Here is a 25899-nt window from a genome sequence, read left to right on the forward strand (position 1 = left end):
CGTTTGTACTGGTGTCATGAGACAAGCTATATTTAAATCCAAATGTAGTAAAGGAGCTGATCAAAAGAGACTGAAAGCTGACATTCTTTTCGAAGACAAGAAAGAAAGAAAATTGTGTGGCTCCTGGCTTTCTGCCACAAATTCTCAGTCCTGTTGTGGGTGTGTTCAAGACCTTCAAGCACTGGACTTGAATCCATGGGGGATAAAGGAGACCATGGTTCCTAGAGGAAAGAAAACTGGAAAGGAGGTACTTTAGTTACCTAGTGCTGCTATAACAGAAATACCACAAAGGGATGGCTTTAACAAAGAGAAATTTATTCTCTCACAGTCTAGAAGGCTAGAAGTCCAAATTCAGGGCATCAGCTCAGGGTAAGGCTTTTTTTCTCTGTCAGCTCTGGAGGAAGGTCCTTGTCATCAGGTTAACCCTACTCTAGGAGCTTCTCAGCACAGGGACCCTGGTCCAAAGGACGTGTGCTCCTGGCTCTACTTTCTTGGTGCTATGAGGTCCCTTATGTCTCTCTGCTGGCTTCTCTCTTTTATACCTCAAAAGAGATTGACTTAAGACACACCTCATCCTGTAGATTGGGTTCTGCCTCATTAACATAACTGCAGCTAACCCCACCTCATTAACATCATAGAGGTAGGATTTACAACACATAGGAAAATCACACCAGATGACAAAATGGTAGACAACTGCACAATACTGGGAATCATGGACTAGCCAAGTTAACACAAATTTTGGCGGGGGACACAATTCAGTCAATAGCAGGAGGATCTTCAATCATTGATTCGGTGTAGGAAGGTAGATGATTCCCTTTTGCTCTGAAAGGAAAAGAGGTTTTAGTTAGATATGACATTTTGGTTGCCAGTTTCCTTATCGCTCAAAAAAAAAAAAAATGCAATAGTTCAGCAAAATCTGAGGAGCAGGCATTGACATTTATAGTCTGCTTTGTCAGGATTCTCTTAGAACATGACAAGTTTTAACTGAAATTCACAAACTCCACAAATAAAAAAACAGGAACTCACAGTCTGTATCGCTCTTGAGAGAGGTATAGCATTATAAAAATAAAAATAAAACTTTTTTTTTTTTTGCTTCAGCATTTATTATTTATTGGATTGAGATTAGTTCTGTGTAAGTAAAACATTAATGACCCACCAGGTCTGAGTTGATTTTCTAGTAATGAGGTTGGTTTTTCTTTGATCTAATAACATGCTTTGGTACATTATCCCCTGAATTGGAGCTGGAGTCTATGTCTATGAAGCAAAGCCAAGCTCCTGGCCCATAGTGGGCTCAAGTCCATGATCAGTCTCATCAACATTATGCTGTCACCAACTTAAGCAACTAGTAAAGCCAGAGCGGGGAAATAACCTTATAAGACTAGGTAGTAAACTCTGACAGCAGGGATCCTGTCTATCTTTTCCACTGCTATATCCCAGCACCCAATACAGTGCCTGGAACATCCCATTGCTGTCAAGTCAATTCCAACTCATAGTGACCCTATAGGAGCGTAGAGCTGCCCCACAGGGTATCCAAGGAGCGGCTGGTGGATTTGAACTGTCAACCTTTTGGCTAGCAGCCTGAGCTCTTAAACACTGCACCACCAGGGTTCCAACCCTATACATAGTAAAAAAAAAATATAGGTATTTAATATTTATATTTATTGAAGGAATTAAATTTTTCCCAAGGTATCATGAGCCTATATACCTCCCATTTCTCCTCCCACTTTTCCTTACCAACAGTCCCATTTTCCAAAGGTATTCACTCAAACACTTCAGGTTTTAAAAAATTAATTTAGAAGGAAAAAGGCTGTCATATGATTGCAGTAGAAAAATGGCTAATGTCTTGAAACAAAGTACAAAATTCCCTCAGAAGTCAACAGTAATTCATTATAAGGATATGGTTTGGAAAGAGACAAATCAAGATCACTGTAGCTTCCCTGACCCAACTTCTAGGAGGGCGGTTGACCTGGACAGGAGTTGCACTACTTCATTGAGTCAGGCATCACCTATGAACACAGACCACTCTCTTTACAAACCTTATTGGTGACATGAGTTCCCTATATGGTGGGAGAAATGTCCCAGTCCCTTCTATGATCCCACAGTAAGGGCCAACCCATATCTAAGTGAAGGTCAGAGTGGCAGGTGCAGAAAATAAAACTCTTTGGAACTGTAGGAAAGAGACATCTTCAGCCCCCTATGATCCCTCCACATGCCTCTCACCTCGGTGCCGTCTTTTCCAGGCTAGGATGCCAACTCCAGCCAAGACAATGACAAGGACAATGGACCCAGAGATGGCTTTCATCACCAGAGGGATAATTTCCAATTCTGAAATCAAGCAAATGAAGAAAAATCCACAATCCCTTGCCCCTTCTATGTTAACTTTCAGGCACTTGTGTTCCTGTGACTATCAGAAAATCCAACGCTATTTTTCTTTTGTGGCCTCACAGCTCCTGAGTAGGGTGATAATCTAAAACAGCGGTTTTCAAAGTATGGTCCAAAGGCCCCAAGGAGTCTCCGAGACCCTTTAGGGAATCCATGAGGTCTAAGTCATGATTTGCCTTTTTTAATTTCAATCTCTCATGTGTGTACAGTGGAGTTTTCCAGAGGCTATATGACGCGATAATGTCATCACTCTGACGACTAGTGGAATGTGTGCCTCTGTCTCTTGTGTTTTAAAAATTTCTTATTTTTAAATTTGTGATATGATAGACAGCAACACACACATACCCGTATATAAAACCCACATACACAAAAGCTCTTTGGAATCCTCAATAATTTTTAAGAGCATAAAGGAGCCCTGAGATGCAATAGTCCCAGAACCACTGATTTAAAATACCCATTCTAAAGCCAGCTATGGGAATGCAGTGATCGGTCCTCCCTTTCCTCAGCAGGCAGCAGGGCTTCCTGCTTCCCCATTTTTCTCAATATTACTTCCCTGACAGAGTGCCACAACCTCTGTCCTTACCTCTGGGGACCTGAAGAACCATGTGGAGGTCACAGTGCTCCACGTGACAGGAGTAAATATTGCTGTCCTGAGAATCTATCTCAATTGATATCCATGTCTGATAGGTTCCATCCCCACTGGGAAGAATGTCTCCATAATCAATTTCTTGGATAATTTCTTCCCCATTTTTCATCCAGGTCATGGAAATCTCTGGGGGGTAAAAACCATGAGCTCTGCAGAAGAGAGTTGTAATCCCTGGAGAAGTTTCTTTGCGATTTACTTTGATCAGTGGGGGCTCTAAAAAGAAGAAGCTAGAGTTAAATAGAAGTATCTTACGTACTGAGCACATGATATTAGAACTTGGGAACTGGGTTTCCCAATTAATTTTCTTCACTGCAGGAACAACTAAAACTAAGAATGATCCAGAACCCAGGTTCATCAACAAAAACAAAGCTATTTATTGTGCACTATCTACTAGGGCTGTGTGCCTAGGCATGAAAAATGTGGAGTTCAGCTATGCTCTGTCCTCTAAGAGGGGTGGGAGGGAAAGCCTATAGCTCTAAGTATTTGGAAAATATGCTGGGATCGCTTATTGTTAACGTTTGAAACACCTTTTATGAGTCATAGAGAAAGAAAACTGAGCTATATGTGTAACTGTTGCTGATAATTAATTCAGCACCAGAATGAAGATTAAAACTCAGCACTCCTAGTTCCCAAGTCTGTGCTTAGTGTAAATAAATAACAGCCATCTCACCCCAGCTTTGGCTTCAAATTGCTTGTACCCTTGGGCTGACACTTCGGTAGCTGTCACTGGACACAAATGTATGTAATGGATGATGTTGTCCTTGTGCCTTTGAAAGGGCTACAGGGATTCATATCAGAGCGGGGCTCCAGCAGTGAACAAGGATTGTGGATTCAAGACCTTGCTTTCTCTTGACCGCTCAATTAATTTCTCAGATGGTGCTGTCCTTCATGTTTCCTGCTGAAATTGGGTCACATCCAAATGTAAGCCCAACAGAGCCCAACGGCACTATCTGGGGCAACAGTTTCCTGCTCATTTCTAAGACTCACCTCCTCACTCCCACCTCACTATCAGCCAATTCTGACACTGGGAACAGTTGTCCATCTCAACAATACTTTCCTTGTTTTATTTCTGAGGCATGAAACTTAGCAATAGAGAAGACTTTCAACATTATAAATATAAATGCCGCTGGGAGAGGCTCTTTCTGCCAGTGCTTGTAAGAAATTGATTCCGGGTCCTTTTCTGAGAGTAAGTTTTGACTGAAGGGTTGAGACTCTATTAGGACTGATGGCAGTCAGAGAGACTTGGCAGGGGGAGCAGATATACTAAAGTCAGACTTCCCACACTTCACAGGTACCGAGGTTCCCCCTCTTTCTCTGAAGAGCTCCTCACACCCAGAGAGAATCAACAGGATTAGCTTTAGCCCTCAAATCCCATTTCATAGAAACTTTGTCCCAGTTTCTCTACATTCTTCCCAGTGCTGGATTCACCAAGAGCAGCAGGCTAAGCAACTAGGGCATTCCTTTATCTGCAGTTAAAGTTCTGACAACTCATCAAGATCAGGAACTGGAGACTTATATGACCCCCCTTCATATCTGCCTAACTTCAGCCTAAAATGTCACAGTTATTAAGGGTCCTTGTTATGGGTTGGATTGTGTCCCCCCAAAATGTGTGTCAACCTGGGTAGGCCATGATTCCCAGTATTGTGTGATTGTCCACCATTTTGTGATCTGATATGATTTTCCTATGTGTTGTAAATCCTATCTCTATGATGTTAATGAGGTAGGATTAGAGGCAGTTATGTTAATGAGTCAGGATTCAATCTATAGGATTAAGTTGTATCTTGAGTCAATCTCTTTTGAGATATAAAAGAGAGAATCCAGCAGAGAAGGGACCTCCTACTACCAAGAAAACAGAGCCGGGAGTGGAGCATGTCCTTTGGGCCCAGGGTCCCTGTGCTGATAGGCTCCTAGACCAGGGGAAGACTGATAACAAGTCCTCCAGAGCCCATAGAGGGAGGAAGCCTTCCCCTAGAGTTGGTAGCCTGAATTCAGACTTCTAGCCTCCTAAACTGTGAGAGAATAAACTTCTGTTTGTTAAAGCCATCCACTTGTATTTCTGCTATAGCAGCACTAGATAACTTAGACAGTCCCGTACAACCCCAAGTGGCCATAGATTTTAACCAGATCCCAAGCTGTCAAGGGCTCCTTATCTGGGAACAATTACAAAATTTGTGTGTGAATGGAGGTTTATAGTTTTACAAAGTGCTTTCACATACATTGTGTCACATTAATTTCTGGGAGGTACACATTGTCACACCTATTTATTTTACTCAGGACTGTTGAATTTTTTGGCCCAACATCTATTAGCCCCACTTTTTCTGATAACAGCAAGCCCATCACCACCACCATCACACACACACGTTTTGGAAAATTATTCCAACTTCATTCCAACATGTGCTTCTGTTGAGTTAGCAATCTTAATCCTCTCAGCCAAATATAGCCTGAAGTGTGCGTGCCGGCTACTCTCCCTTAGCCACCCCAGATCTAGTCTCTGCCCTTCTGGGCCTTTTGTACTCATCACATTGCCCCTCCAGTGCTCCCTTGCCTCCTAGCTTCCAGTTGGTATTTCTGTTATAGCAGCACTAGACACCTAAGTCATTTCGTATTAACTGAAAGTTGACCAATTGAATCATATAGGAAATGTATAAGAGTAGCACTTTACTGAAAGGAATCTCATTATAAATCCTTTAGTAAAGCTAAGATCCCGTGTAGTCCTTTTAAGTCCAGATTTTCAGTCATCCTGGTACTGTGTGAGCCTTTAGTTACGAAACACTTCTAAGAATTGCCCCACCTCCCAAATTATTTCCCAACTTATCATTGGCAGGAGAGGGAAGGATCTGCCTTACTGGATATCCCCAAAAGGAGGTGTCCTTGGAGGTATTCCTCTCTGTCAAGACAAGCAGAATTGCTGAATCTTGTCACAATGCTGACCGAAAGCAACTAAGGTAAGTTTTCACAGTAAGTCTTATTATTATTTTTTTTTTAATTAAAGAGATGGATTTTAGGATAGGGCGAATATAATAGTTATATATAACTTCTTCTAGAATATAATCTAGAGGAAGTTATGTATAAAGCCAAGGGTGCTGGGGATGGGGGAAAGTGTTCTCTCTTTTACCTGTCCTTTGTAGGGTATCTTTCCCATACTCCAGGAATCTCTTTAACCAGGCAATACATTCTGTTTCCAGCCAATTCTTTTGATATTGTAACTCATGCCGGTTGGCCTCCCATGCCCGCTTGGTGATTTGAGCCACACTGTCTACGGCTGTCCAGGAGAGAGTGTCTTTTTGGAAGGTGATGAAATCCTGTCCATCATACGCATATTGGAGAAATCCTGTGGTGCTGCCATCCTCCAGCAACTCACAGCCAATCATTCTCTGGTAAGTGTGAAACCCTGCAACAGGCCAGGAAGAGGCTTACACAGGGATAGAGGAGGTGGGAAAAGTAGTAAGGCCAGGGCATGTAGGCTTCTCTGCCCCAGAACACATCACCTCACAAGGCTATCATGGCATTGTGGAGCCTCCAAGAGGTTCCTGTTACATAAGCCCTACCTATCAATGGATATTTGGCAGAGTATCTACTGTATGTCAGAGGAACATGATAATTCCTCCCTTGGGGAGTTACCCCATAATGGGAATGGTTAAATGATAAACTTTGTGGTTACTATGAGTGATAGCCAAAAGGTTGGTGAATCAAACCCACTGGCTCCACAGGAGAAAGATCTGGCAATCTGCTTCCATAAAGATTACAGCCTTGGAAACCCTGTGGGGGTAGTTCTACTCTGTCCTATAGGGTTGCTATAAGTCAGAATCAACTCAACACACCTAACAACAACATGGGTTCCGTGGGGGAGGGAGAGCTCTGCAGGAGCCAGAAATACCTGGGAAAGTTAACATAGTAAGCCTGAATGGGGATGCGACAGGGACTATGGGGGGCAAGAGCTCCTGGGGAAGAGACAGACAATTCAGAAGATACATAGGGCAGATGGTAGGCACTAAACTCAAGCAACCATGTTCCAGGCTTTGCCAAAAGCCACAGAGTGTGGAATTCAGTGACTCCTGCAGACACTGGCTGTCAGCCCAGGGCCTTCCCTGGAGGAATGGGGGCTCATGAGGGAAAGCACTCATCTCTGCTGCATTTACCACCTGAGTGATTGTAATGACTCTGCAGGTGCTTCAGCTCCACCCGGAACGTCTGCTGCCAGCCCCTCAGCAGCTGGGTGTACCTCTCCCAGTGATCGGGCGCAAGGTTCTCCGCCATCCATGGGGCCCGGGGCTCCTTCTTCCGAGTGACGCTGTCATATGTGGTGATAGGGTGAGAGTCCACATAGCCAACTGAAATAAATTCAGGGATCCCATGGCCAGGATCCGAAACACCCAGGCGAAAATATCTCAGAGAGTGAGTCCCTGGGAGGCAAGCAAAGAAAGAAGATATGAGAGTCACTCACAGAGGACTAAAATCCATAAACTGTATTCCATGGAGTTACCATATCAGGGCTCCGTGTCCAGCTGGATCCAAGACCAACAGGCCTCAACTCTCGTTTTCCTTTTACAGAATGACAGAGCCCCAGGCATTAGGACGCAGAAAGGGCTTTACAACTCTAGCCCACTTTGAACTTTTTTCCTTTGGGCTTGAAAGCCTTGGTTAGTATGAAATTTTACAGATAATCTCAATTTGCAAGTAAAGCACAGAACAGAGTGCTGCTCAGTTCTGTGGAGGAAGGGTCGCAGTGGGCTCCCTGCTGGCAGAGCTGTCGCTGAGAAAGTGTTCAGAAACTCTGATGGCCTGAAACCCCTGATAACTCTTTTTTTTTTGGCTTTAACAGAGAGAAATTTATTTCTTCCCAGTAAAGTAGGCTAAAAGTCCAAATTCAAGGCGTCAGTTTCAGGGAGAGGCTTTCTGTCTTTGTCGGCCCTCATCAATCTTCCCCTGGTCTAGGAGCATCTGTGCATGGGGTCCCCAGGTCCAAAGGACACACTTTGCTCCCAGCACTGCTTTCTTGGTGGTATGAGATCCCCCAGATCTCTGCTTGCTTCCCTTTCCTTTTTTTAATTTTTTAAAATAATTTTTATTGAGCTTTAAGTGAATGTTTACAAATCAAGTCAGTCTGTCACATATAAGCTTATATACACCTTACTCCATACTCCCACTTACTCTCCCCTTAATGAGTCAGCCCGCTCCCTCCTTCCAGTCTCTCCTTTCGTGACAATTTTGCCAGTTTCTAACCCTCTCTACCCTCCTATCTCCCCTCCAGACAGGAGATGCCAACACAGTCTCAAGTGTGCACCTGATACAAGTAGCTCACTCTTCGTCAGCATCTCTCTCCAACCCATTGTCCAGTCCCTTCCATGTCTGATGAGTTGTCTTCGGGAATGGTTCCTGTCCTGGGCCAACAGAAGGTTTGGGGACCATGACCGCCGGGATTCCTCTAGTCTCAGTCAGACCATTAAGTCTGGTCTTTTTATGAGAATTTGGGGACTGCATCCCACTGATCTCCTGCTCCCTCAGGGGTTCTCTGTTGTGCTCTCTGTCAGGGCTGTCATTGGTTGTGGCCGGGCACCATCTAGTTCTTCTGGTCTCAGGATGATGTAGGTCTCTGGTTCATGTGGCCCTTTCTGTCTCTTGGGCTCATAGTTATCTTGTGACCTTGGTGTTCCTCATTCTCCTTTGATCCAGGTGGGTTGAGACCAATTGATGCATCCTAGATGGCCGCTTGTTAGCATTTAAGACCCCAGACGCCACATTTCAAAGTGGGATGCAGAATGTTTTCATAATAGAATTATTTTGCCAATTGACTTAGAAGTCCCCTTAAGCCATAGTCCCCAAACCCTCGCCCTTGCTCCGCAGACCTTTGAAGCATTCAGTTTATCCCGGAAACTTCTTTGCTTTTGGTCCAGTCCAGTTGAGCTGACCTTCCGTGTATTGAGTATTGTCCTTCCCTTCACCTAAAGTAGTTCTTATCTACTAACTAATCAGTAAATAACCCTCTCCCACCTTCCCTCCCTCCCCAAAACCCTGATAACTCTTTATTTTACCAAAGGAGCCTTGTTGGCACGGTGGTTAAGTGCTCAGCTGCTAACCAAAAGGTTTGAACCCACCAGCCACTCTGCAGGAAAAAGATGTGGCAGCCTGATTCCATAAAGATTTACAGACTTGGAAACCCTATGGGGCAGTTCTACTCTGTCCTATAGGGTCGCTATGAGTCGGAATCGACTCGACGGCAACAGGTATGGGTTATTTTACCAAAGAGGGTTCTGGATGGATCAGTGAGCTCCCTCCAGCCCCAACCTCTGTGCACATGTGCACACACACCCCCACACGCACACAGACACGCGCATGTGCACAGACAGGCACAGACACACCAGGCCAGTCAGAGTGAGAACTAGCATAAGGACTCAGGCCTCCTGAGGGGGGAAAAAAACCCTAAAAGCACAGTGCTTTTCCTATTATGCCAAACCACCTCCATCAACCATGTTCTTATTCTTTTCCTATTTGTCCTCTGGCCAAGTATCACTTTTAAAGATTGTGACAAATGCTAGAAGTTAAAAGTAAACTAAGGTGCCCAGCGACTATTACTGAATGTTTTGATCAAGGATTCAATACATGGATCCTGATCAAAACGGGGACTACGTGGAACAGAATTTCAATTTCTTATGGAATCTAGACTTTCTGGAACCAGTTGAGACTGAAGGAAGCTGTGAATCTATTGCCCTGAGTAATCTTTAAGCCCTGCACCAAGACTATCCCCTAAAGTCATCTTTGAACCAAACAGCTTAGCTTGATTAGTAAAGAATGTTTGCCTTGAGCATTGTGCTCTTTTAAAGAATTGTCCATATGAGATCAAGCTGACAACAGTAACTCCAAAGCACAGATAAGAAGTTTTAGGCCAGTGGGTCTAAGTTAATGGTGGTACAATAATTTGGGAAGAGATCGTGAGAACAGTGACAGCATGTGAAGAATGCCACCAGTGTCACTGTACATGTAGAAATTGTTGCATGGATGGATGTATGTTTTTGCTGTGTGTATTTCTACCAAAAAAAAAAAAACTAAAATGAAACCAAATCGTTTGACCCTTTCTGCCACTCCCACACAGAATTTCTCTCAGTTCATCTAACTGAGCTCACAGTCTCGGGAGAGACAGGCAAGGCAGTTTCAAAGCAGTGTGATGAGTGTAGTGATAGGGCTAGCACATAAAAAAAAAAAAAAGAAACCCTCCAAATTCCCATTCTTTGCCTCATAAATGATTAACTGAACTGCCTACCCCACTGATCAACCAGAAACAAAATGCTTGTTAACCAAACTTTGATGAAGCTTCTCTCCTTTCCTCAAGTCCCTCAACTTCGACCCACTCTCAGCCTAAGTCAACATACTCCCCTCTTTAAGCACCCCCAGACACCCCCCCATAAGCTGACCTCAGCATAAAACATTCTCATTCACTATCTGATGATGTCACCCACTCATCCCAGCCCCCTACACCTGGGTTTTTTTCTACCCTTGTTTATTTTCATCTCTGTAAAAAGAAAATGCTTTTTCCCTAACTCTTTGAGACACTGGCAGATCTTATGGTGGGAATGGTTTCCTTTTTGTAGTAGGTTCTCCCCCCACCCCCCACCCCCACCCACTATTACAATAATCTCTTATCTTTTCCCTTTTTTCTTTCTAACTAAAGCTTCTCCCTGTCAAAGTCAGGATTTGTTTTTTATTTGACAGGAAGATGGACCAAAGGAAGAGGCCTGCGCAAGCTCAAGCAGCCTTGACTCATTTGGGCAGCGATCTCCAGGTTCCTGGGTACCTGTACTATGACCTAGAGTGGAGGAACAGACTCAGGGAGCACAGCCCCTTGGCTTTGTGGGCTCCTTGCTCTGCGGGGAGGGATGCAGACACAGGAAGGCCAGATGGGGGGCCTCTAAGGTGTGGGGCCACATCCAGGACTTCTCTTGCCTGTATGAAAGGGCTGTACTAGATGCCACTTCCCCAAAGTCCTTCCAGATAGCCCAAACCAATGCTGCTGTCCCCCTTTGGATCTCTTCAAGCACTTGGGTCCTCTGATGTAGCCCTTGTCACTGTAGAGAACCTTGGACGGGTGTCAGTCTTCTGTTCTCCAGAAAAGAAATGACACTCACTCTTTCCTCTTCATTTGTAAATACATACTTCAGAAAAAAGTAAAAATTTAGAAACTAATTTGCTTAAAAAATGATTAGGTTAGCTTTTGTGCAAGCAAGACTGTATTTTTCTTTTCTTTAAAACTGTGAAAGAATTCATAATATTTAGGCTGCATTTAGGAGTGTCCGCGTGGCACAAATGGTTAAGTGCCAAAAAGCTGATGGTTCGAACCTACCCAGAGGTGCCTCGGAAGATAGGCCTGGCTATCTGCTTCCAAAAGATCCCAGCCTAGAAAACCCCATGTAGCAGATCTACTCTGCACATCTAGGGCTGCCATGATCTGAAGAGACTCAACAGCAACTAACAAGAACAAAAAGGCTGCCTTTTAGAATTGACCACCCCAAGGCCAAAGCACTCTTACCTTAACTACTAGGGGAGACAGGATTCCTGAGAGTGAACCAGGCCTGCTGGGGCCTCTTCTGACTGATTGTACCAGTTCTGTAAAACCAGTATAAGTGCCCCTCCCTTCCTGCTTCTCGAGCAGTGTTCAGAGAAGGGGACCCAGCCCCACGTGCTCCCTCCCTGGAGGTTTGTATCCTGCTTGTCAGCTGCAACACTGAGCAAGATGGAGGCTAGGCTTCCCCTGTACTGCTTTGACCTTTTACCTCTCCCTTTCCATCCCTTGGAGCCCCTGGCAGTGCAGAGGTTAAGAGCTTGGCTGCTAACCAAGAGGTTGGAGGTTCAAGTTCACCCAAAAGCACCTTGGAAGAAGGCCTGGCAATCTACTTCCAAAAAATCGGCCATTGTAAATCCTATGGAGCACAGTTTACTCTGACACACATGGGGTAACCATGAGTTGGGATCCATTCCATGGCAACTTGTTTTTTTCCCTTGCCTGGGGGGTTGGGAGGTGGTGCAACAGAAGTCTCTGAGATTGGTTATGAAAGTCTCCTTCACAAAAGTGCTGGTTCTTACGGAAACAAGAGCTAGGGATTGAGGGATAAGCACTAGTTCTGTCCTAAAAGTTATATTCTGCTTTCTATTCTATTTATCTCTCCTTATCTTCTACCTACTTCTCCATCCTAAGGCACTTAAAATCTGGGACTTAGCTTTTTTTCCTCTGTATTTCCTGCAAGGCCTAGCACAGCAAGTTTTGCACAATGTAGGGACTTTCATGTAAAAAAAAAAAATTTTTTTTGTGGTTTAAATTTTAACAAAGATTTTATTTGGGAGTAAACCAAATTACTGCAGCAAGAAAGCCCAGCATTTAAGAGGAGATACCAAGGACTTTGATTTGAGAAAGATAGTGTTTCCATTTTGAAGAACTTTGAGGATGTTTGTTGGGTTAAAAGGAATAGGATCTGGAAAGTTGTCATTTAAACAAAGGTGGGCCCTTTCGAAGGGGAACAAGTTTATGATTGGGCCACATGTCCTTTCTTTCATTTGTGTACTGTTCTTGGCTTTACTGTAATGAAGTCTCAAGAGAATATGGGTTTAGAAAATACCAGTTAAGTAAGATTTATGTGATCAAAGGCCACAGGCTTCAGTGTGGATTTTACCTCAACATAAAGAAAACAAAAGTCCTCACAACTGGACCGATAAGCAACTTCATGATGAATGGAGAAAAGATTGAAGTTGTCAAAGATTTCATTTTACTTGGATCTACAATCAACACCCATGGAAGCAGCAGTCAAGAAATCAAAAGATTCATTGCATTGGGCAAATCTGCTGCAAAAGACCTGTTTAAAGTGTTAAAAAGATGTTACCCTGTAGAATAAGGTGCACCTGACTCAAGCCATGGTGTTTTCAATCGCTTCATATGCATGCAGAAGCTGGCTGATGAATAAGAAAAACTGAAGAATTGATGTCTTTGAATTGTGGTGTTGGTGAAGAATATTGAATATACCATGGACTGCAAAAGAATGAACAAATCTGTCTTGGAAGAAGTATAACCAGAATGCTCCTTAGAAGCAAGGATGGCAAGACTTCGTCTCACAGAGTTTGGACATGTTATCAGGAGGGATCAGTCCCTGGAGAAGGACATCATGCTTGGTAAAACAGAGGGTCAGTGAAAAAGAGGCAGACCCTCAGTGAGATAGATTGGCATGGTGGCTGCAACAATGGGCTCAAGCATAACAACAATTGGCATAAGCATAACAACGCAGGACTGGACAGTGTTTTGCTCTGTTGTACATAGTGTCGCTCTAAGTCAGAACCAACTTGATGGCACCTAACAACAATAACAACAAGGTTTATAGAGGGAAGAAAGTTGGAACTTCATGACTATATGATGAATTAATTGCAGTCGAAACACTTTATTTCTCTGCTTTGAAATAATAAAATATACTGGGATGAATATGAATTTATTTAAGTTGGAACTTACACCTTAAAAAATATTTTTTTATTTAAAAAGAAGGCTGATAAATGGGGAGCAGAACTGAAATCTAATTGACATCTCATCTGGAGTTTGCAAAAGGTATATATGCTTGAATCAGCAACCAATTTTGAACAGTTCTATTTCTCTACATCTGGAAAGGTTTTGTGGCTACTCTGTAGATACGCAACATTCATTTTCAGTTTCTTAATATCCATTCATATATTCAACAAATATGTGAGTGCCTCCTCCATGCCAGCCACTATTTTAGGCCCCTGGCACAAACAAACAAAACAGATAAAATGTCTGACCTTAGGGAGCTTAGTGGGAGGAGGGGCAGAAGGCAGACAAAAAATATATATATTACACACATACACGCACCTTTATATACATGCATATGTTTTATGGAAACCCTGGTGGTATAGTGGTTAAGTGCTACAGCTGTTAACCAAAAGGTCAGCAGTTCGAATCCACCTGCCACTCTTTGGAAAACTGATGGGGCAGTTCTACTCTGTCCTATCTCTGTCGTATAGGGTTGCTACGAGCCAGAATTAACTCGATGGCAATGGGTTTGGTGGGTTTTTTTTTTTAGTATGTTATATATATATAATATGTATATACATGTATACAAACAAAACCAGTTGCCATCAAGTTGATTCCAACTCATGGCAACCAAGTGTATAAGAATAGATCAATTAGCAGCTAGAATGTCAATTATTTGTACCACCCAGAAAAAAACAAAACGAAACCTGTTGCCATCGAGTCAATTCCGACTCATTGTGCCACCCAGAGACTCCTATATATAATACATAATTATAGAGCCCTGGTGTTGCAGTGGTTAAGAGTTCGGCTGCTAACCAAAAGGTTGGCAGTTTGAATCCACAAGCCACTCATTGGAAACCCAATGGGGTAGTTCTACTCTGTCCTACAGGGTCAGTATGAGTCAAAATCAACTCGACAGCAATGGGTTTGGTTTTGGTTTTATCTTATATATGGAGTCCTTGGGTGGTGCAAACAGTTAATATGCTCAGCTGCGAACCAAAAGGTCGAAGGTTTGGGTACATCCAGAGGTGCCTCGGAAGAAAGGCCTGGCAATTTACTTCCAAAAAATCTGCCATTGCAAACCCCATGGAATGCAGTTATACTCTGACACACATGGGATTATCATGAGTCGGAATCAACTTGACAGCAACTGGTTGATTATCTTACATGTTATATATTATATAATGTATATAATAAATATGTAAATAAATGTATGTAATAAATATCTACAAAGTCAGCTGAAAAGAAGAACGGGCAGCACAATTTTAAAGCAGTGGTTCGGGAAGGCCTCCTGAGAAGGTGACTTCTGAACAAGTACCTGCAGGGATGAGGGGCTCTGCAGATATCTGGGACAGCTGTCCCAGCAGGGGGAACAACACAAAGGCCCTAATGAAAGAACACACCTGGCATGTTCTAACGTCCTGTGGCTGCAACAGAGGGAGTGAAGGGAAAAGGAATAGGTAGGAACAGCTCCCAAAGTTATTCATAGGAGAAAACCTCACAGAAAGCAGATTCCAGCCAAACGATGGAGTGAGTAGAAAGAAGGATGAAAAAAGATGCTGAGTTACTGAGCTAAGCTGGATTGGTAAAGAGCTTCCCTTGGAAACTGGGAGTTCCTTTTATGACCTCTGGGTCTATATTCCTGGTAGAGGGCAGCAAGCAAAAAGAGTATTAACAACTTGGGGCATTACTGCCTGATGGGGAGATTTATTCCAGGTATCACTGGTGTCACCTCCAAACATAATATTTACAATTCATATAATTTTGCTTTCTTATAAAAATAGAACTTCATACAAGTCTGCATTATCTAGAGTTTATAAGAGGTAGATAAAGAGAACTATGGTCTGTTGACAGTGCTATCCAAGTGTAGTATAATGTCCTTTTCTCCAGTCTCAAGATCAGTCTAATTCCTGATCTCAGAGTAGTTGTTCTCCACCAGCCAGCCCTGACTGCAAAGGCTGCTCTGCCCCTACAGGCTGGACTCCATCTGCCCATCATCTGTCTGCCTATCTCTTGTACAGCCATGGCATGGCTCTGCTCCAGGACATCACGGTCTTCTCCTTTCCTTTTGCCATGGGCCCAGTTACCCATCTGGCACCCCCACAGATACAAGTCGTGTTTGCTCCTTAGTTGGACTTTCAAAATGCTACCTCGGCTGTGATGGTGAATCAGATGTCAGATGTTAAATCAGCAAGTTGAACAGGAAAGATGGGGACAAGTCCATGGTACTCTGTCTCCCGCATGGCACCTTGTTGTTGTTGTTGCATGCAATTGAGTTCATTCCAACTCATAGTGACCCTATAGGACAGAGTAGAACTATTCCCATAGGGTTTAATCTTTAAGAGAGCAGATCACCTGGTCTTTTCTCCCATGGGGTGGCTGGTAAGTTCTAACCATCAGCCCTTTGGTTAGCAGCCAAGCGCTGTAACAATTGCACCAACAGGGCTCCTTCATAGCACCTGAGACCTAATCATTTATATCCTACCACAATATGTTGCCGATGTTCAGGTTTTTAGTATCATTGTTTAGGTTAAATCCCTTGAAAAGGCTGATAAGTGACCATTTTTGACCTATAAAAAAGGCAATTTCATATGATTCAATCTAATAGTCCAATTCTTATTTCAATAATTATGAATTTAGGTTTCTCTCCCCCTTTCCATGAACAGAGTGTCAGGATCACCTCACTTAATGAACTTACATCTACAATTTACAATTCGGTCTTCTGTCCAGGTCAGTTGAGCTGCTTCTCTCAGGGCGTTTGCTCCTCTGTTTCCTTACTGACATTGCTGGAGAGCCTGAACAACACAGTCAAATAGTTCTTAGACCAGGTGCAGTGGCTACTTTATTTCTAGATGATGTTCTCTTTAACCTTAGATTATGTCAATTGGGCCATTTTTATGTAAGGCTGTGAAAGTCACTGACTTATAAAATAATTGGTAAAGCCATTCCAAAAAAAAGTAAACCCACTGCTGTTGAGTCAATTCTGACTCATAGCGACCCTATGGGACAGGGTAGAACTGCCCTATAGGGTTTCCAAGGAGAGGCTGGTGGACTTAAACTGCCAACCTTTTGGTTAGCAGCCGAGCTGTTAACCACTGAGTCACCAGGGCTCAATTAGAGAAATGCAAATCAAAACTACAGTGAGATACCATCTTATCTCTACAATATTGACACTGATAAGAAACAGAAAATAATAAATGTTGGAGAGGTTGTGGGGAGACTGCTGGTGGGAATATAAAATGGTGCAACCACTATGGAAAACCATACAGCACCTCCTTGAAAAGCTAGAAATAGAAATATCATATGATGCAGCAATCTCACTCCTAGTAACACATTCTAGAGAATAACAGCTTGCATGACTAGACATATGCACATCCATGTTCATTGCTGCACTATTCACAATAGCAAAAAGATAGAAACAACCTAAGTGTCCATCAACAGATGAATGGACAAACAAATGATGGTACATACACACAGTGGAATACTACACAAGGATAAAGAACAATGATGAATCCAGGAAACATCTCACAACATGGATGAATCTGGTTAGCAGTATGCTGAATGAAATAAATCAATCACGAAAGGACAAATACTGTATGAGACCACTGTTATAAAAACTGAAGAAAAGGTTTACACACAGAAAAAAACTTCTTTGATGGTTACAAGGGTGCGGAAGGATGGAGAGGGCAAATCACCAACTAGATAGTAGACAAGTACCAACTTCGATGAAGGGAAAGACAACACACAATATAGGGAAAGTCAGCACAACTTGACCAAGGCATAGTCATAGAAGTTTCCTAGACACATCCAAACACCTTGAGGGACTGAGTTGCTGGGGCTGAGGATGTGGACCATAGTCTCAGGGGACACTTAGGTCAACCGGCATAGTATAGTTCGGAAAGAAAACGTTCTACATCCTACTTTGGTAATTAGTGTCTGGGGTCTTAAAAGCTTGCGAGTGGCCATCTAAGATACATCTATTGGTCCCATCGCATCTGCAGCAAAGAAGAATGAAGAAAACCAAAGAAAGACACAAGGAAAATATTACCCCAAAGGACTAAAAGACCACATGAACCACAGCCTCCACCAGCCTGAGCCCAGAAGTACTAGATGGCACCCGGCTACCACCACCAACTGTTCTGACAGGGATCACAACAGAGGGTCCCAGACAGAGTGGGAGAAAAACGTAGAACAAAACTCAAATTCACACACACACACACAAAAAGGCCAGACTTACTGGTCTGAGACACTGGGGGAACCTCTGAGAATATGGCCACCAGACACCCTGCTAACTCAGAACTGAAGCCACTCCTGAAGCCCGCTTTTCAGCCAAAGATTAGATAGGTCTATAAAACAAACAGTAACACATGTGAGGAAAGTGCTTCTTGGTTCAATATATGAGTCCAAATGGGCAACTCCTGCCCAGGGGCAAAATGATAAGACAGGAAATCTTGACAAATGGACACGGAGAACGCAGGGTGGAAAGGCGGAGAGTGTTGTCACATTGTGGGAATTGTAACTGATGTTACAAAACAGTATGTGTATAAATTTTTGAATGAGAAACTGACAAGTTGTAAACTTTCACCTAAACCACAATAACATAAAATAATTGGTATTTTCAGTCACTCATCTATTGGGGCAACTTATATTTATTGAGTTTCTACAATGTACAAGGAATTGTGAGGCAGTGTCAGGAAGAGAAAAAGAGATACCAGTCCTTTCCCCTAGGAACATATATTTGGGAACTATAGCAAGTACCATAAATAAATACAATGCCATAACACATGGCAGCAAGAAGTAAGCACCACATAAGAGGCACTGATGGAGTACTCAGGCAGCTCAGAGGAGAGAGAGCTGGCTCACATGCAAGGATCCAGAAATGCCAAGGAAAAGGTGGTAGATCACTTGGGTCTTTGAAAGAGCCACGAAGAGCAGCAGCGTCTTAATCACAACCATTAGAACTGCATTTATTTATTGAGCACCACCATGCTAAGCCCTTGATAAACATGGGCTTCATTTACTCCTCACAACAACCCTTAGAGTTGGTCTTATAATCCCCATTTCACAGACAGACAGTAGGTGAGAGAGATTAATTGCCCAAAATCATCCTTAGAATTTGCCAGTGGAGGAGCCAGGAATCACACTCTGATCTCTCAAATGGGAAGCCTGCCAGCCTTAGACTACCCAACCTGCCCTAGTGTGGTGGCACCTCCCCCACCCAGACTTCTGGCCCTTGGACCATCGTTGTCAAGGATGACTCGTTGTCCCCAATTTCCCAGTTGTGGGGGGCCCAGGCTTCAGACCTTCTTACAGGTAGCAGTGGGTCCTGACTGGATAACCAGGTTAATGAAGTCCCCATTATTTCTTGGTCCTCCCAAGTAGCCCAATGCCTTGTTGTCGTTGTTGTTAGGTGCCGTCGAGTCGGTTCCGACTCATAGCAACCCTATGCACAACAGAACGAACACTGCCCAGTCCTGAGCCATCCTTACAATCGTTGTTATGCTTCAGCTCATTGTTGCAGCCACTGTGTCAATCCACCTCGTTGAGGGTCTTCCTCTTTTCTGCTGACCCTGTACTCTGCCAGGCATGATGTCTTTCTCCAGGGACTGATCCCTCCTGAAACATGTCCAAAGTATGTAAGACGCAGTCTCGCCATCCTTGCCTCTAAGGAGCATTCTGGCTGCACTTCTTCTAAGATAGATTTGTTCGTTCTTTTGGCAGTCCATGGTATATTCAATATTCTTCACCAACACCACAATTCAAAGGCGTCAACTTTTCTTCAGTCTTCCTTATTCATTGTCCAGCTTTCACATGCATATGATGTGATTAAAAATACCATGGCTTGGGTCAGGCGCACCTTAGTCTTCAGGGTGACATCTTTGCTCTTCAACACTTTGAAGAGGTCCTTTGCAGCAGATTTGCCCAATGCAATGCATCTTTTGATTTCTTGACTGCTGCTTCCATGGCTGTTGATCGTGGATCCAAGTAAACTGAAATCCTTGACAACTTCAATCTTTTCTCCATTTATCACGATGTTGCTCATTGGTCCAGTTGTGAGGATTTTTGTTTTCTTTATGTTGAGGTGTAATCCATACTGAAGGCTGTGGTCTTTGATCTTCATTAGTAAGTGCTTCAAGTCCTCTTCACTGTCAGCAAGTAAGGTTGTGTCATCTGCATAACGCAGGTTGTTAATGAGTCTTCCTCCAATCCTGATGCCCGGTTCTTCTTCACATAGTCCAGCTTCTTGGATTATTTGTTCAGCATACAGATTAAATAGGTATGGTGAAAGAATACAACCCTGACGCACACCTTTCCTGACTTTAAACCAATCAGTATCCCCTTGTTCTGTCCAAACAACTGCCTCTTGATCTATGTAAAGGTTCCTCATGAGCACAATTAAGTGTTCTGGAATTCCCATTCTTCGCAGTGTTATCCATAGTTTGTTATGATCCACACAGTCGAATGCCTTTGCATAGTCAATAAAACACAGGTAAACATCCTTCTGGTATTCTCTGCTTTCTGCCAGGATCCATCTGACATCAGCAATGATATCCCTGTTTCCACGTCCTCTTCTGAAATCGGCCTGAATTTCTGGCAGTTCCCGTCAATATACTGTTGCAGCCGTTTTTGAATGATCTTCAGCAAAATTTTGCTTGCATGTGATATTAATGCCTTAATATGATTAAAATGATTATGATCCCTGGGAACTACTCTTCGGAATTCCAGGCATTGTGGGAATGAGAAGGAGACGATGATATTTTTAGTTAAAAGGACCTCTGGGCATATTTCAACCGTACAGTGATGTAGATAGCCTACATGCAGTAAAAACTGTTAGGGCCCCTTCCTCCTATCCCCCAACACTATCAATGGCCTAAAACCGCTGGATCCGACAGTCTGACTTTTCCGCTACTTTTTTGAGGCTACTCTTTTGAAGCTTCTCCTTTTGTATAGGCCTTATTCTTTTCTGAATTTCCAGGAGGCACAGCCCGAGCTGCGAGGGGTACAGCAAGGAACCAATCAAAGCCCCAGCCCTCTGAGCTAATTTCTCAAAGGGAGATTGACAATAAATATATAATACAAGGTCCAAAAAAAAAAAAAAAAAAACCAAACAAACCCATTGCCGTCAAGGAGCTTCCAACTCATAATGACCCTATAGGACAGAGTAGAACTGCCCCATAGAGTTTCCAAGGAGCGCCTGGCAAATTCAAACTGCCAACCTCTTGGTTAGTAGCTGTAGCTCTTAACCACTACACCATCAGGGTTTCCAATACAATGTCAGGTGCTAAGAAAGCTTATGAAGAAAAATAAAGCAGAGAAAGGGGATACAGTACGAAGAGGGCTGCACTTTTATATAGGGAAACCAGGAAAGCCTCTCTGAGAAGGTGGTGTTTGAGCAGAGATATGAATAGAGTGAAGAAGAACTTTCTGGACAGAACAATCTCAGGACAGTACATACTTGGTGAATTTGAGGAATAACCCTGGTGGTGTAGTGGCTAAGTGCTACGGCCACTAACCAAGAGGTCAGCGGTTCGAATCTGCCAGGCGGTCCTTGGAAACTCTATGGGGCAGTTCTACTCTGTCCTACAGGGTCGCTATGAGTCGGAATCGACTCGACAGCAGTGGGTTTGGTTTTTTTTTTAAGGAGACTACTGAAGGGCCTGTTAGTTTCTTGAAGAATGAATGAATGATTTCCAGTGGATTTTTTTCTCAGTAGACTTCGTACACAATGATGACCATATGTCTCCTAGTTCCCGGAAGAATCCCAATTTCATTTTTTTTTTGAGTGATTAGTTGTCACTGTAACAAAATGTTGGTTTTATATGTATAATTTTGAAAGGTTTTCCATAATAAATATAAATTCGGATGTAAGAAAGAATGCCCTTTGTCATCTATCTCAATCTGGATTTTATAAAATAAAAGTGTTTGTAACAGTCATGTGTGTGATCTTTAACCTAGGCCCCTTCTCTCCAGTTCTTGGCAATTCTCCAGGGTAAGACGAATGCAGTCAATGGATTTTAAGTAAGAATAGATAGACATTTCAACTAGTCAGAAAAAAATCTACCAATTACTTAAAAGTTCTTGAATTTAAATGCATTCAGTGTGAAACAAGTTAGGGTCTTAGGGGAGTGAAACATTGTCTTGGAGAAATTTCTACCGCGTCTACCTTGGTAACAGCTCCATGGAAACAGACTAGAGTCGTTGTCAGGGCTAATAAAGTTTATAGCAAATGCTCATATTTCTCACGTTAACTCTTTGAACTCAAGGTCATTTCTAAGCAGATAATCTGCAAGTTTGCATTTTAACACTAGGCAAGTTTGCAGCTTAGAAGGCTTAGTCACCATCAGTCCTTGTCTGCGAAGGACTCTACCATTCATGAAGCAGATTGATACAGCAGATTGATTCAGCAGACTGATTCATCCACAAAATTCGAATAATAGCATGAGACTGACCTTGGTTATTTCAAGATTAAACGCACAAACCACATATGGCTAGGCAAGAGAAATCCTGTGCATGCCTCCCCCCCAACCCCCATTACACCCACCCACATTACCAGTTCAGTTTCACACAGGCTAAAATGAAGAACAAGATGAGTTGTAAAAGCACAAAACCTTTTTTTTTTTTTTTTTTAAGTACAAATTCTCTAACTACGGTAAACCACAGCTGGGAACTTGCCGTTGTCATTTCTGGCCAAGCTCTCTATGGCTTATAGTCACAGAACCTTCAATTTCTCAGGAAGATTATTACTTCAGAACAAAAATTCACTCAGCAAGCATGTGTAACTGCCTATTGTACACAACACACGGCACACAACAACTGTACACTAGGTCCAAACCAAAACAAACCCGTTGCCATTGAGTCAATTCTGACTCACAACGAACCTATAGGACAGAGTAGAACTGCTCCATCAGGTTTCTCAGGAACGGCTGGTGGACTCAAACTGTGGACCTTTTGTTTAGCAGTGGTAGCTCTTAACCACTGTGCCACCAGGGCTCTGTATACTAGGTAACAAACAAACAAACAAAAATCCACCAAACCCATTGCCATTGGGTCAATTCCAACTCATAGCAACCCTAGAGGACAGAGTAGAACTGCCCCGTAGGGTTTCCAAGGAGTACCTGGTAGATTCGAACTGCCAACTTTTAGGTTAGCAGAGGTAGCGCTTAACCACTACAGCACCAGGGTTTAGTGCTAGGGAAATAAAGAAGAGAAAAATGAGAGGTGTCTCTCTGCCTTCAGAGAGATCCAAGTCTTGAAGGGAAGGTTTTTGTAAATAGAAAATTATAAAACTGTGAACAGGGGCTAGGGAGGATGAAGAAAACAGCAGTCAACCATAGGCTATGGAGTTGATAAAAAGGACACAATAGAAGTGATATTGGTGTTATCTTGACATTCCCTGAAGTTGTGACCCCAAACATTCTGGAATCCTCTCCCTGGATTTCCTGTATAGCAACAGCATAGAAGCTCCTACTCGGAGTAAGCACTAGGCACACATATCAAGTAGACTAAGTCTGTTTTCACAGCCCTGAAAGCTTGGGAATTCTCAGTCAGGGTCCTAGCAGGAAATAGCCTTTGCCCAAGGTGGGTTGCTTTAAAAAGACCTCAGTGAAAGGACTCCTTGCAGAGACATGGGCAAAGTTAAGGGAATAAACAAGAGATAATGAAGTACCAAGAGACAAACAACTGTGGGAAGGGTTACTCAGGGAAAGCTATATTGGAAAGGGACACAGCTACTGGCAGAAACATTACAGAAAGAGAGGAAAGAGCAAGAAAGAAATATCCCAGCCTCTCTTTCCTCCCTGTTCTCTCTCTCCTCTCAGCATCTCCCATTGGCTGAACCCAAACAGATCAGCCAGTAAGAGGCTGGGTGATGCATTCTGTAGCAGTCAGCCTCCCAGGACACAGAGCAAGACAGACAACGTGTCTGAGGAGTCAAAAGGAGAATAACCAGTACAAAGTGACCTTAACCTACCCTTTATAATTTACTAATTTTATTTCTCATTCCATTAATTATCAAAGTACCAAGTGTCCATATTCAGAGGCATTGTGATACTGTGGAAAAGCCATGGATTGAGGGCCAGAACACCTGGGTTCTACTTCAGACTCTACTATGTGAGCTTTGTCAACCTCTCTAGACGTAGGTTTCCTCATCTTTAAGTGGGGATATTTTCTTAGCCTAGCACTTTTTTTTTTTTTTAGCACAAACGGTCAGTGAGAACATCACAGGAGAGAGTATGTTTAGGGGCTATCATTGTCATAATATCGGAGTTCTTTGAGGATCATATGCAGACAATATAAAAGCTTTTTAACTTTTGGAAAGGAGAATATCACCCTTTACCTTCCTCCTCCCTCCCTCTTTCTATCCTCTGTCTGTTACTTTTACCTCCAATCTTTCCCATTTCTGCCTTGAATGGTGGGGCTTTCTGGATTACATTTCAATAGAAGCAGGGACTATGTCTGTCCTGTTCACTGTCATACTCCCAAAAGTGCCTCACACATAGCAGATCATCAATCAATATTTGTGGAGTTAATACATGAGTGATTTGGAGGAGCTCCTTCATGTCATGTTCCTAAGTCATCACCAGTGGTGGCGGCCCAGTCCGACTTTTGAACTAAAAAAAAAAAAACCAAACCTGTTGCTGCCGAGTAGATTCCGACTCATAGCAACCCTACAGGACAGAGTAGAACTGCCCCATAGGGTTTCCAAGGAGCGGCTGGCAGATTCGAACCGCCAATCTTTCGGTTAGCAACAGAACTCTCAACCACTGCGCCACCAGGGCTCCGAACACTGCCAGCCAATCCCCCTGGGATGCCAGCCCCCAGCTGGGAGAGCAGTTACCTAGGGCACAGAAGCCTGGTGCTTACAGTCTACGGACCTTTTCTTGTATTTGGGGCAACAGAAGGCATTTGTCTCCCCAGTGATGTGGGGCCCTTAAACAATGAAAAGTTCCTCTTTCTACTCGATCAAGATTTCTTACACCCGGAAATAAATCCAGTGCTATGATTTTATCTTTCTTGAATCTTTTGTTACAGTCAGGGCTGGTGGTGAGGAGGAAAAGGATAAATAAACCTGAACAATGGACTGCTTCCCTGTTCAATGCCCCTGAAACCTTGACGATAACCCTGTGATGCTCATTAAGCTCCACAAGAGGAGAAAGAAAAGTAAAAGAAAGAATATGAGCAGAAAGCAGGAGCCATGCTCAGGGGGAAAGTGAGAAAGTTTCTCAGGAGGGTCTTTCCAGAATGGCTACCAGTCCCTCAGAAGATGAGTGATACCAAAATCCTACCGCCGTAAACTAGAAAACTGTTCGGCTAGTCCATCGCTCCTACACGTCGTGAGCTAAATAAATACACTTTTCTGCCCCTGGCTTCTTCGTTATTTCACCATGAGCTTCAGGAAGAAACGCTGGTCCTCCTAGGCTGTTTCTGCTTTGCAGTTATTTAGGAGCAAAGAGAACCTGGGATACTCACGAGCATCGCTGTGCTTCACCATTAATACAACGATGAGAGGCAACAGGAGCACCATCAGTCTCCCTCAGGACTCTTTCCAGATTCTTTCAACCAACTGACTAGCCCCTGTAGATCCTTTCGAGAATCTACACTCCACCCCCTCCTGGGTGATTTAGTAACTGAGCAACACTCAGAGCCCCCATCCAATAAGAACAGGGAAAATATTAATTGTCATCAGTTGCCAGGTAAAACAGAGACACAAAACGAAAGCACCGTCGCCTTCCGTGGTAAATTGCAACCCTTTGTTGATCTCGCCTACCGCTTGCTCCTTTTGTTGTGCTTGCCTTGACTCTTTTCCCAACTTTTAAATATTTATGGAGCACAATTATGTGCAAGGCACAGGGAATACAAAGATTAATACCTGGCCCCTCAAGAGCTCAAGTTGCTGCCTTTGCTTCTTTCCTTGACCTTAGATTTTGCCCAAAAGCTTCACGCAAAGTTCCCAGGGCTTGAAACTCCCCGCTCTGGCTTCCTACAGTGCTATAGTCCATACGTTTGGTACAGCACTTATCACTTGAGATTTTTCTGTAATTTTTAGTTTACGTCTTTGATGCTGCTCCAGCACCCGGCACAATAAACTCAAAAAATGCTTGTTGAATAAAGGAGAGCGAGAAGAAAAGATTCCAAGGGGCAGCCACTTTCCTTGTATAATTACCAGTGGGGAAACCCCCAGGATCAGGCAGCGACTAGCTGTCATAAGGAGCCATAACGAGGTGAAAAACCTCAGCCTGTTTGCCCAGGGAGCTGGGGAACAGGCCCAGACAGGAAAGAGGAAGTAGAGACCAACGACGAGATGAACAGAGGCGTGGCCCTGAGGCAGACCAAGGTCGGGCTGGGGTCAGACTTG

General features: G+C 43.3%; 1 protein-coding gene across 5 annotated transcripts; it reads right to left on the reverse strand.

Annotated features, from left to right (window-relative positions):
- Positions 1 to 294: 294 nt before the first annotated feature.
- Positions 295 to 25169, reverse strand: LOC100663891 (major histocompatibility complex class I-related gene protein). Of its 5 annotated transcripts, XM_023549217.2 has the most exons (7): positions 25014 to 25128; positions 16243 to 16339; positions 7251 to 7431; positions 6144 to 6419; positions 2966 to 3241; positions 2221 to 2325; positions 295 to 822 (listed from the first exon to the last, which is right to left on the reverse strand). In XM_023549217.2, the coding sequence occupies exons 3-7, from the start codon at positions 7381 to 7383 to the stop codon at positions 782 to 784; spliced, it is 831 nt and encodes a 276-aa protein (XP_023404985.2). In that variant the 5' UTR covers positions 7384 to 7431; positions 16243 to 16339; positions 25014 to 25128; the 3' UTR covers positions 295 to 781. The 5 variants fall into 5 exon arrangements, with proteins under 5 accessions (XP_023404985.2, XP_023404983.2, XP_010589271.2 ...); XM_023549215.2 differs by lacking the exon at positions 16243 to 16339 and having other exon boundaries at positions 7168 to 7431; positions 25014 to 25155; XM_010590969.3 differs by lacking the exon at positions 16243 to 16339 and having other exon boundaries at positions 7171 to 7431; positions 25014 to 25153.
- Between the last annotated feature and the right edge of the window lie 730 nt (positions 25170 to 25899).

The sequence above is a fragment of the Loxodonta africana genome, chromosome 25 (genome assembly GCF_030014295.1).
Source record: "Loxodonta africana isolate mLoxAfr1 chromosome 25, mLoxAfr1.hap2, whole genome shotgun sequence".
Lineage (NCBI taxonomy): Eukaryota > Metazoa > Chordata > Mammalia > Proboscidea > Elephantidae > Loxodonta > Loxodonta africana.